This window comes from Diadema antillarum, unplaced genomic scaffold (assembly GCF_040938485.1).
Source record: "Diadema antillarum isolate AM-2024a unplaced genomic scaffold, OU_Dant_1.0 seq00000455_RagTag, whole genome shotgun sequence".
Classification (NCBI taxonomy): domain Eukaryota; kingdom Metazoa; phylum Echinodermata; class Echinoidea; order Diadematoida; family Diadematidae; genus Diadema; species Diadema antillarum.
The window spans coordinates 460,413-473,531 of record NW_027271427.1 but is presented as its reverse complement, the minus strand read 5'-3'; the positions used below and the strand labels follow the sequence as shown (position 1 = coordinate 473,531).

Below are 13,119 nucleotides of genomic sequence, written 5' to 3'. Positions count from 1 at the left end.
TGTGCTAACAACTTGCAGAGATATCAATTCTGAATGCATGATCAGTTGAATGTCACAAGTTGGGTATGCGATTGACATCCTCGTTTTCTTTTTGATCCGGCCTCTCATTGTGCGTGTGTGTATGTGTGTGTGAGGCACACAAAATACAACAAATGAACTTTGACTGCAGAATTAAAACAGGTCATGAGAATTATAAGAATTCCCGTATAATCATAACTCTCGTGAAAATAAAGCTATAATGATGTACCCTGCTGCTGTGTATGCGGCATAACAGTAATATAGAAACGTAGTGATGTGAAGGAAAGGTGAACAATGCTTACAGAGTAACTACAGGCCTGAAGTACATACATCCATCCAGAAGTTGTATGGTCAGATCCTCTAATCAGCAATAATGAAAGTGTGTTAAGATGAAGAATCAGAGGCTTGGCGGCATCCAGATAATTGCATTCAAAGGCGACATTAATGACAAACAACAGTTCGTCCTTATCCTCAACATTCAACATCTCACATAAGAAACCTAGGACAGCCGTTCCAACATCTAGTCCTTGTGCTGCAGTGAAGTAGAGGAGGTATCGATACAACTGGTAGTCATCAATCAGCTGCTTTGTCAGCTTGTTGAACTCCTCCAGGTTGTTCTCATACAGCCATGCCAGATGTATTCCCGCTAGATACTCATGAAATAACTTGTGGGGTATTCGGTATTCAACTACAAGTTCTGTTTTCCTCTTGTTGTTTTCGCACTTTGAAACAAAACGCTTCTCTCTTGTGAGGACCCCAATATCACATGCCGTCTGTAAATCATTTTCACCTGCAGTGAGGTCTTTTCCTCTGAATACAAGTTCGTTACGAAGGAGACTATACAAAGCATCTTTGCCAAAATTCTGTAAACAGTCGCCACCTTCCTTTAATTTCTTTTGTTGGTCTTCTTGGTCAGTCACCTTACTAGCATAGTGCTCTTTAAGAAGGAGGATCAATTGGTCGAAGAGTTTGGAAAATGTCTTTAGTTCCTGAATCACACTGCGGCTTCCTTCGTTCTGCCAAATGAAACAAAGCATGCTGCAGTAAATGGGGTAGGGTGCCATATTCTCTGCTACAAGGCTGTCCTTCTCTGTCATCAATCTAATGAGACTCTCTCTGGCCTCTTCGTCGTTTTGGAAGAATTTCGAAATGTAGCAGGAAATATCACTTGGCTGGAAGCCCTCAATCTTAACAAATGCGTACTGCTTCTTCAATTTCTCATCGGCTCTTATTCGATCAGCTTTCCACGGTCTAGTTGTAACAATAACTCTGGAATTTTTGAACTTCTCGCACTTGATCACTTGCAGGGGTGGCATCTCTTGAAGCTTTTACGCTAATATCCTGACCGTACTCATCAAGACCGTCATAGAGAATCAGTACTTTCTGCTGGTTCGTTCGAATGTATTCGTCTAATTCAACCCAATCACAGTCCAGGTCGTCAGACAAATTGTTCATGATGGTATGACTAAAGCATGCACTCTCCTCGATTTCCCTAAGATGAATTAGGAAAAGGAGATCAATGGTCTGCAGACATCTTCCCAAAGCCCAGTCAAGTGCAAGTTTAGCAAGGAAAGTTGTCTTGCCAACACCCGCTTCTCCACAAACTGCAATACGTTTGCGCATACCTTTTTTAGAGCCAATCTGCTCCAAGTGTTTAATGAAATTATCATAACTGATTTCCTTTTTTTCATCCCTCTTATCATTAGAGAGCATCACTAAATTTGTGTAGATATCCTGCAGCTTCACTGATGATTCCGGATAAAGAGGGGAAGTGCACACACTGCTGTACATGCTGACATAATGTTCCTGTAGCCCCTCCTTGATTTGTTGAATTCTGTCATTTATAGTGCCTTTACTGGCTGAGACTGAACTTGGTGAGCCTGATGAATCTGAAAGAAAGCAAATTTGAGATCATCAATTCCAACTAAATCTGGAATGGACAATGCAACAAGGATTCTTCTATGTATACCAAATCAGGGATTTAGTCATCTCATTATTAGGCCAATACAACGCTAAAATGATTAGACTTCACGGATGTCACATTGTTAATCACAGACCCTCCTCCTGCGGCGCAGGGAAATGGGGGGGGGGGGGAGGATAACGGGCTACAAAATATTGCTGCCATTTCTAACACCCGTTTAACATTTGTTGTACCATTACCCTCCTTTGATTGATAAAAAAAACCCTTGAAATCCTCTAAACATCTTCTTACTGACATAGTGCAGCGTGGACACAAGAAGAAGAAGACTGTAATCTAACGTCTAAAGTCATTCACAATCATTCACTGTTTTACCATATTTTAATCATAACCACACAAGCACATAAAAAGGGAAAAAATATCGACTGGAATCAAAAACCATTTTGGCCAGTTCCGAATAAATTGATCTTTAGAGGTGTGGTCGAATGGAGCAACATTACGCTAATCCCCTTTAAAAAAAAAAATCAAACAAACAGGCACATAATTTTAATGTAAATACCTTCGCACACTATGCTGCCGCAGACTTAATTCAAAGATTCAGTATCTGATTGTATGGCTACACATGTAATATTTCAATCAGATTGGAAAGCCTGCCAGTCAATTCCTATTATCACATTTTTACTATGATGTAATTTCTAATCTGTAACTCCCAAATGAGTGCCAATAAATACAATGTACTACCAAGTATACATCATTATGCAACTGTGTACCTTTGGGAAAAGATATCTGAATATGAGAGATGAGAGAAAAATATAAATATGTCTAGCAGAGTATAAATTAGGTAGACAAGGCGTCTGTAAAAAGTGTGTGGATTCTGTCAATCGATTCCTACATTTTCGTAGTTGAAACACTCACAATGTCATCCTCAAGACAAATGACAGATTACTATAATATATAGCTGAAGGCAACTGTCAAGTGATAAGCTGAAATAACACTGGCAATTTCATCTTAAGCATATTCTCTCAGCATGATTCCTTCATGCTGGGAGTTATGATACAGCTTACATTCAACCTTTGTGTTTTTTAATTAAAATTACACAAAGTTACTGCAGATGATTAGAATATTAATTGTAGTATATTGAAAGTATTCTTAATGGTATGTTTGAACAATTTCAAAATCTCTTTCAAAATACTTGATGACAAGAGATCATGAAATATATGCATTCATACAAGTTTGGTAAGTAAAGAAATAAAATAGGGCAGAAGGATTATGAAGGTTGATTTCGGGGAATAAATTGTACAGTAAACTATTTGAAAAGTACAGAATCTAAGAGGATTGGGAGTAACCCCTATCGTGACCTATCGTCATTGCCCCTGTTACGAGTTATCCCCTCCCCTCTGATCTTTGCTCATATTGATGCTACGTAGCCACTGCGGTTATTGCCATGAAGCCAGAATATAATAGTGTTGTTGTTATTGTCCCTGTACAACACAGAAAGTGGTGAATTATTTTATGAACCAATACTTGGCTCCTTCAGCAGAATGCTGCTTGTAACTGGCAGCCTGGCATTTTATTCAAGTAATTCTAGACTAAACTTTAATTGGCAGGTGGATGAGAGGAAACAGAGGGCTTGAGATGATGACATGATGCCGCAAAAAGTGCGTATATGACTATTTGTTCTCCCATGAGCTATCATTATCATTATCTATTTTATTTATTGATTGATTCATTTATTCATTTGACCATATAAATAACATCTAGGCTACATAACAATAACATCGCAATCATGAAACAAAAACGACAGTGAACATAACCACACATACTCTATGCATGTAACAAAAAATGGTAGAGGAATAGATCATGACAATAATTACGGCGTACAGTCTAATCAGGACTACTCTTTTAATGATCACTATCATGTTTGTCTCCTGTATCACTCTGTCTTTAGGAAGATTACTCTATACATCGTTTTTAGACTGCACAGTGCACACACTAATTTTCATCATTTCATCTTTAAAGTATGATGACCTACCAGAGGGTAGATGTGTCTCAGCAATCCGGACAAGATTGGCTCTCATCAGAGCTTCTCTCAATTCTGATCGAAGTGACGACGGGCTCACCCTCTCCCTCCATTTACGGAGCATGCTGACAGTTCCATTATTTGTAAATTCATGGTAACGACCGTTGGTTTTGATAAAGTCCTGGATTACTCCTAAAGGGAAACCCAATCGTTTCCCCAGGTTCTCAATGTCTCTATCGTGTGAGATATCTCCTGCAATATCTGTCAGAAGGGTATCCACGTCATCTGACATCCTGTGATAAATTGAGAGGAATGGGCCCATTTTGAATTCTGTATAATTATATACATTAATTACGTGAATAATCAAGTGCCTCTATCAGTTCTGCTTGTTCAAGTTTGATGCAAATCCTATTGTATCCCTGATTGAGTCCCCTACAGTATTAAAGGGGATAAAGCCCTAAGTGAAAACAATGCATGGGTGGCAGTAAATGCATTAAATCTGTAATATTGGGTCATCAAGGATAGATTTCTGCTGCAACTGATTGACGATTGCCCTATATCGACAAAGCACTGAAATGATTAGTGTTCTAGTAGCAGCCATGATAAACAATTATGGGCGTACGTGCTCGAGCAGGATTCGAAACTAAGACCTCCTGAACTCCAGACAGGCGTCATCTCCAATAGAACATCGAGCTTTAAAAAAAAAAAAGAGAGAGAGATTTCTAATTGATAAGATTCAGTCTTTTGTTGCGGTGGGGTTACTTACATGCCTCTCAATTTACAAGGGAGATGTGTGATACAATACATCCAAGATCTGCTGTGTGAACTAAATGTATTCATTTCTGTCGTATAATCAGCTTACATTAGTGTTTCGTCAGAGTGTTATGACTGAAACATAACGAATTTAAACATCCATTTATTGTACCTTTCTAACAATTATGAGACTACAAAATCAAGGCCTACACCATAGGCCGGTATACTCACCACAATAGACAATAGCACATCCATTTACATTGCAGTGATTAAAGGCATCACATGGTTATTTCTGTTAATGATGAGCATCTTTTGTGTGTTCGAGCTATTCATTCATTTTCATTCGGAGACTTATTGGCATGCAAGGAGGTAGTTCAGACATTTCTTTTTAAATTTCTGATCATCAATGAACCAAGTTTGTAGTTGTTGTTTTCCTTTTTAATCATTTTTTTTTGTGCACTAGTACTTTGAAATGAGTAACCCTCGATGGAGGCCATAACCAGATCTTCCCTTCTTCGTGAATACCTGACAATTAGGCAATCTCCTATGTGACGAATCACAAACAGGAGAAAGTCGATGTAACGTACACAAATGGATATAGGTTTCCCAGATGCTAACCTTATCATGCAATCAAAGTAGTCGATCATTTTGTACAATGCAACACAAAGTTCGAATGGCTGAGAGAATAAAACCAGCCCTAATCCAGATGATCAGTTAAGTCTGCGAATCATTGTAATCATGAGTCGAAATGTGCCTATTGAAAACTCATGTCAATCACGGTGAAAATTCCCGACTGGTTTTCCTTTTGTGAAGCAATCATTGCAAAATGTTTTTCAACTGAACTGAACATGATTTTACAAAGGTCAGAAACATACACTTGGAACTTTCCATTCTTTTTTTTTAAGAAACCCGGTATGCAAGCTTTATCCACTATCCTGCCTGCCATCAAAACTGAAAGTCATACGGACGATTTGAAGACATTCCTATCTGATTAAAATTTCCTGTTTTGACTGTGATATGGTTTACCTCTTCTCATGAACTTGGTGTTGAAACTTGACATGTTTTTCAGCCTTAGCTGGCTGTTCTTCCTTCTCACGCTGTTTGGGCATGATTTTCAGCGAAGTATTGCCGCCCATAATGCATGAAGTCGAAATGGAGGATGGTGCAGGGTTGTAGTAGGTTTGTCCTATACTGGCGATTTCACGTCGTAAGGTGGTAAGACTGGGAGAAGTTCGTGGTTAATCGATGAACTGATCATCAGAACACCTCACCGGACTGAATTCTTAGTTCATGACCTGGAATGAAAAAGGCATATGATCACTCTTTTTGCTGTCATTGATCAGTGTACTTTATATTTGTGTAGGATAGAGAACTGTCTCCTGGGCACTGTTGCAAAAAGGTTGAGATCTTCATTAAACATAAAACATTAAACATACATAATTATCTAAGTACCAAATTCTGATTGACCAATATCTGACTTGAGTAAGATATTCTGACTTGCATTTGACTGCATGTGCTCATCCAAAAGAACGCAGAATTTAAAAAAAAAATGGATTCGAATAGTTTGATTACTATCATGATTATGAAGTCTACTTTTAGTTGTATATAGACCTACCTGCATCGTTTGTGTAAAGAAATAAACGAATAAGAAAAAAAAAACGATCAAGAAGGCCGATTACACTCAGGAACTAATCATAGTCCCGGAGCCTTTTCTGTTTGCGTGCTGCGCTCACTTGTGTGTGTGTATGTGAGTGTGTGTTTGTGTGTGTGTGTGCATGGATGTGTTTCAGTTTCAGTTTCAGTAAGTTTTATTTATCCATTGTATAGAACAAAAATAAGTATGACAATATCACATATTCGAAAATCATGGACATATAACCAGGGGTTCGCAGTATAATTATGTAAATAATACATTCTATATTTCATGACGACAAATCTTTATTGGTATAAAGGTGGAGGAGTCCGTTTGTTAATTTATTTGTATAAAGGTGGAGGAGTCCGTTCGTCAATTATCAAATCGCTTGAATTGGACAAGGGCGCGTAAGAATTACGACTTGGAACAATTCATTTTTTTTAACAGAAGGAACACAACACATACGTATATATAGAATATCTAACACAAAACTTTCATGTATTTTGAATGTCACTTGACCGAAAAGGACAACACGAGGTGGAAAATACAAAAGGAAAAATAAGAAAAACGAGAATAAGGGACAAGAATAAGAGGGTACTCAAATAGCAAAAGTAAAGAGAAGAGGAAAGAAGGGAAGGGGAAGAAAACGTATTTAATGTTCAGGAGTTGGGAGCTAAAAACGGCATATTTTTAATTCGAGTGATATATATATATTCTTCTGCGCTGCAAAAGCTTCTGATGTGTTTGATGATAACGAACAGTTAAATGAAAAGATGTGCTTTGAGCCGTAAATTAAAGACTGCTATTATGACGGTTGGGGATTTCCGGACTTCTATTGGTAGAGCTGCACAGGCTGCACAGGCAAATGCTCTGTCTCCCAGTGTTACTTTTGTTTTACATGTTGGAATTTGTAAGAGAAGAGTGTCCTTAGAACTGCGCAAATTGTGAGTGTGTCTATGGGATTTAAATACGAATAATTCGGATATGTACCTGGGGGTTTGACCAATGAGTGACTTATATACAATCAACAAAATCTTAAACAATATTCGTTTACGAATCGGAAGCCAGTTTAAGTCTTTCAGAAGAGGAGTAATCCTTGAAAACCTGGATTTGTTACAAATAAGCCTTGCGCAGGAGTTTTGGACTCGCTGCAGGCCCCAAACTTGAGAATCAGGGAGTCCATATACAATAATCCAATTTACTAATAATACATGCTTGGACAATCATTTTCATACTATTCTCATCGAAATATTCCTATTATATTTTGGATCATAAATTTGTCTTCCATTAATTGGTTAAAAGAGCTTCACGTGATTATAGGTATTTTGAACTATTTTAGAATGTTGGTGTGTTTGACACTCCATGAAGTACTATTTGCAAAATGACGTCACTTTTATGATGACATTTTGCAAATAGTATACTATTTTGCAAATAGTATACTATTTGCAAAATGATGTCACAATCACCCTTCTTTACAATAGTGTACCCGTCCGGTCCCGAATTCTAGTGTTCAGGTTTGCAGCGGCCATACGATCGCTTGGATACATGCGACGGCCAACTCTAGCGGTGTCACGGCTACTACGTTTTTCAATTTCCGATCTCTCGCACTGTTGCGTATTGAAGGCGCTGCGCTGCCGCCGCAGTGCGGCTAAGCCTATATAATAATTTTCACTTTTTATTCAAATTTTTGATCGAAAATATAAAACAAATATACTTTGCCTAGTTTCGAGTTTCTTGTTAAAACTATGGGCCTCGGTGACTCCAAAATAGTACTATTTTGGAGTCACCTCTGCCCACAGTTTTAACAAGAAACTCGCAAGGCCAAGTATATTTGTACAATACGTATAAGATTATATGACATAATTATGGTATAATGATTTACACACATTTGTGATGTGTGCTTCCATGTTAAAGGTCCTGTTTACCTTTGGGAGCAGTGATTTAAAATATTTTCAAGATATGACATTATGCATATGTGTAGGTCTGTTGTACCACAAAACATCCTATCATATAAAGTTTGGGTGATGAAGCCTAAAATATACGATCAACGAGCGCTCTTCTATGCAAACAGGAAAGAGCTGAAGGGTACGAACATCTGTTCATGAGAGTCTCACCGGTGAAAGGCAAGGATGGCTGAACGAATATCGTACCCAGCACCAACCAACAAAGTGTGGTCACAGAATGGTAAGATAAACAACAAACTTCTGATGGTCGTGTGTAGAGCAGATCTACAAAAAGCTGAATATCAGATAGAAAATCATTGACTTCCGGAACTTTGAACCCATGCACGTTCCAATCCCAATAGTGCATAACATTTTTCTTTCTTTGCACTTCGGTAATTACTCAATCCTTGTAACCATTGTAATTGTCCTAAGAAACTCTCAATTTTCTTTATTATTTGTACCGTTTTTGTCTCGCCCACCGGAGGTGAAGGCGAGACTAAGGGATCCAAATGGCGTCCGTCCGTCGTCCGTCACAAATGTTAAAGTTTACCTGCAAGACTCTCTTATGATGCATAACATGGCAACTGTTACAGCAATGGCAGCCACACTTGGATGATAGAAGCACTAGGGGTATCTTCATGTTATGGTGTTGTCGGAGGTCATGTGATGATGTCAAAGGTCATTTGAGGTCATATATTAAAGAGTATGTGCAAGACTCTCTTTTCTATGTTAAAGTTTACCTGCAAGACTCTCTTTTGACAAATAACTTCACATAAGTTGCTTGGATTACAACCTAACTTGGGTCATAGATGCACTGGGGGTACCTTCATGTTATGGTGCCGTTGGAGGTCACAGGATAAGGTCAAAGGTCATTTGAGGTCATACGTTAAAGTTTACTTGCAAGACTCTCTTATCACACGTAACTCGACACATATTGCTACAATGGCAATCAAACTTGGATGATGGATGTACTGGGGGTACCTTCATGTTATGGGTGCTGTAAGAGGTCACATGATAAGGTCAAATGTCATTTGAGGTCATACGTTAAAGTTTACTTGCAAGACTCTCTTATCACATGTAACTCAGCACATGTTGCTACAATGGCAATCAAACTTGGGTGATGGTAGATGTCTCTTGGGGAGTTGAAGGTAACCACAAGGTCAAAGGTCACAGACAGGGGTCAACAAACTTTTAGGGCCCAATGTTATGTTTTTAGGGGCGTTTTGATTGTGGCTCATAACTTTTGATCCCTATGTCCGTTTGTGACCAAAGTTGGACGGTAGATGTCCCTTGGGGAGTTAAAGGTCATCACAAGGTCAAAGGTCACAGAAAGGGGTCAACAAATTTTTAGGGCCCAATGTTAAGTTTTTATGGCGCGTTTTAATTCGATTATGGCTCATTACTTTTGATCCCTTTGTCCGTTTGTGACCAAACTTGGATGGTAAATGTCCCTTGGGGTGTTGAAGGTCACCACAAGGTCAAAGGTCATAAGCAGGTCAATTAACTTCTGGGAGTTATAGAAATATTAATTCCTTGTATGCGAATGGGCGAGACACAATTTGGCACTTGCCTTGTTTATGTCCGTGAGCTATAATTAAATGTAACATATGTTTGAAAGTAGTACGAAACAAGAATGATAAGTATAACGCCAATGCAAATGCGGCAATGTGTGCCATGAAAATTGTGTTTCCGACGTAGATGCCGAGAAATTGTCCTCTCGAATATGGTTATGCTCCTTCTGTATGGCAGCAGAGTTCCCAACCAGAATAGTAGATGATGATGAATTCCAGTGTACACTGAAATTTTTTTTATAGCAATGTTAACATTGATACCTCTAAACTTAGTGCCTCTATCTGTCTATTGTGAATGTCCTCTCAGTTGATGAACAGGATATTGAATCTGATTGCAATTTGGAAGATTTAGACAGTCCCTGTCACCATTACTTCAGTGACACATTTAATGCTAAAGTTTCGAATTTACAAATGCCACACACCTTTTCACTTTTTCATTTGAATGCTCGAAGTCTTGCCTCAAAATTCCACCGAGTTGAATATCACCTCCAGACTTTAACTCATCAATTCAGTATATATGCATTCACCGAAACATGGTTTGATGAAAGTGTTGCTGCGATGTACAATTTAGCTGGATATAACTTTGTTTATAAAGCAAGAGAAAAGAGAGGCGATGGTTGTGGTCTGTATATCCAAAATGATTTCGCCTTTAAAAACCGATCGGATCTGCAGTTTGATTCGTAGAATGTTGATACCCTCTTTTTTTTTTAGATTGAACAGGCGTCCAGAAAGGGCTTGTGCCGAAAGAGTGGGTTGGGTGGTGGCGCGTCGCGTTAATGGGAACACCACCCTTCGTCCAAAGCCCCCCCCCCCCCCCGGTTTTGCCGAAAGGGTGCGTTGGGAGCGTTGGGTCGCGTCGCGTTGACTGGAACCCCACCCTTCGTCCAAACCCCCCCCCCCCCCCCCCCCCGGTTTTGCCGAAAGGGTGCGTTGGTACTATAGAGATGTATACTAATAATATACTAGAGCGCGGACTGCGTGTGGCGCGTACGCAGTGCTCGTGTGCCGAGTTGAAAAGGCCGCGCGCCATCTTTGTCCGGGCAAAAACAAATACCGCGTCCGGGCAGCGCAGTCGTGGTGGACACGTAAACAAGTACACAAGCGCTCACGCATACTAGTATAATGCATATAGGCCCTACTTGTCTTTCAGCAAGAAGATGAGGGGGTCGGAGATGAGAGAAGGAAACAACTCAAAAATTGAAGTTGCTCAGCAATCTCTTATGAGTGGTAAAGAAAATGAAAATTAAACAAAGTTTTACCTTATTCTCCACGAGGTAATACTTTCAAGCCGACCGAACACGACCATGGTCCATGCAATATAAAGGGTTCTCTCGGTCGATCTCCAGACAGCCGGGTGCCCCTTGTGATATGATAATTACCGCAATTACATTAAATTGTCCTATAAGCTGCGTCAATCTTTGTATTTTTTTTTTTTGCAATTATATATTTTCTGTATGAGGGGACAGCATTCTATAGTCCTGACATCTGTGTATACCAGTGTTTCATTGTATGTCTATTTTTTTGTTGTTGGTGGAAATGAAATAAATCATTTCTATAAGTACGCGTAGGCATATTGGTTCCATGACATAATGTCCAAGCTCGAAATGCTAATGTTGAAGCTTACATAAACCCTAACCCAAATCATAACACCTAACCCTAATCCTAATCCTCACCCTGGGGCTGCCTTGAGCCAAAAGCCCAATCATACCCATGATGCTATATAACTCTATTTTCAGAAAGATATCAATGCCGGAGCATAATATATCCTGTCACCAGGCATATTATTACGTATTCTAGCTTTTCTCACACTACCATCATAGTCAAATTAACTGCTGTATAGCAAAGGGTGGAGGAACGATTTTTTTATTTATTTATTACCCACGCCGATGAAAATCGGCAGGGGGTTATGTAAAGGGTTCCGTATGTTTGTTTGTTTGTTTGTTTGTTTTTTTTTTTTTTGTTTGTTTGTTTGTTTGTTTGTTTGTTTGTTTGTATGTTTGTTTGTTTGTTTGTTTGTTTGTTTGTGTACAAGATAACAAGAGAACGGGTAAACGGATTTGCACGAAATGTTCAGGGAATGTTTGGATAATGACAGGAAAGAATCGATTAGATTTTGGTGATAATCGGTTGACCCTTGCAAATTCTGTGTGACCTTGAAGTTTTGACCCCATGGTATAGTGACCATTCCGAAAATTTCCCGTTTCTCACTTTGCGATTTTCCGCTACCATACGAAGACATAAACTCCCCAACGATCCGACTTCGCTGCTCAAATGTTCGTAAGAATTCCGAAATTTACGTTTAGGCCTATTTGAGGGACTATGTCCTTCTAGATTTATGAAAGTTCGTTCTCCGTCATCACAAACTGGCCCGTATTTTGATGATTTTTCAAATTAACATTGATTGTTTTTTTCGTTGGAGGAGCATTTTGCTCGGTCGCAGTCACACTGCACGATATGCGTGCTCAATGTCAATGCGTGTGCAAGGCCGCTGAAAATGCATCGCGCTCTACACTGTTGGTGCAAAATTGCACCGGGGACGTTGCGGCGCTCGTTGGTGGCCGAATACTGGTGCAGTAGACATTTGCATTCAACCCTTGCATTGAATAATTCCCGTAGACACTAATCATAGGGTTAATTGCCTAGGGGGTACGTAAATTTTGTTTTTCTTTTTTGCTTTTGTGGATACCATCAAAGATCGTACACTCATACGACCTTTGATATTTGATGATTTTTCAAATTAACATTGATTGTTTTTTTCGTTGGAGGAGCATTTTGCTCGGTCGCAGTCACACTGCACGATAAGCGTGCTCAATGTCAATGCGTGTGCAAGGCCGCTGAAAATGCATCGCGCTCTACACTGTTGGTGCAAAATTGCACCGGGGACGTTGCGGCGCTCGTTGGTGGCCGAATACTGGTGCAGTAGACATTTGCATTCAACCCTTGCATTGAATAATTCCCGTAGACACTAATCATAGGGGTAATTGCCTAGGGGGTACGTAAATTTTGTTTTTCTTTTTTGCTTTTGTGGATACCATCAAAGATCGTACACTCATACGACCTTTGATATTTGATGATTTTTCAAATTAACATTGATTGTTTTTTTCGTTGGAGGAGCATTTTGCTCGGTCGCAGTCACACTGCACGATATGCGTGCTCAATGTCAATGCGTGTGCAAGGCCGCTGAAAATGCATCGCGCTCTACACTGTTGGTGCAAAATTGCACCGGGGACGTTGCGGCGCTCGTTGGTGGCCGAATACTGGTG

At 39.5% G+C, this 13,119-nt stretch overlaps 1 protein-coding gene across 1 annotated transcript; it reads right to left on the bottom strand.

Annotated features, from left to right (window-relative positions):
- Nucleotides 1-233: 233 nt before the first annotated feature.
- Nucleotides 234-1,334, bottom strand: LOC139732915 (uncharacterized). The gene has a single exon (XM_071643752.1). The coding sequence runs from the start codon at nucleotides 1,332-1,334 to the stop codon at nucleotides 234-236; it is 1,101 nt and encodes a 366-aa protein (XP_071499853.1).
- Between the last annotated feature and the right edge of the window lie 11,785 nt (nucleotides 1,335-13,119).

Bases quoted from the DNA above. Each gene is read 5' to 3' on its own strand.
- LOC139732915 (XM_071643752.1), bottom strand. From the start codon at position 1,334: ATGCCACCCCTGCAAGTGATCAAGTGCGAGAAGTTCAAAAATTCCAGA.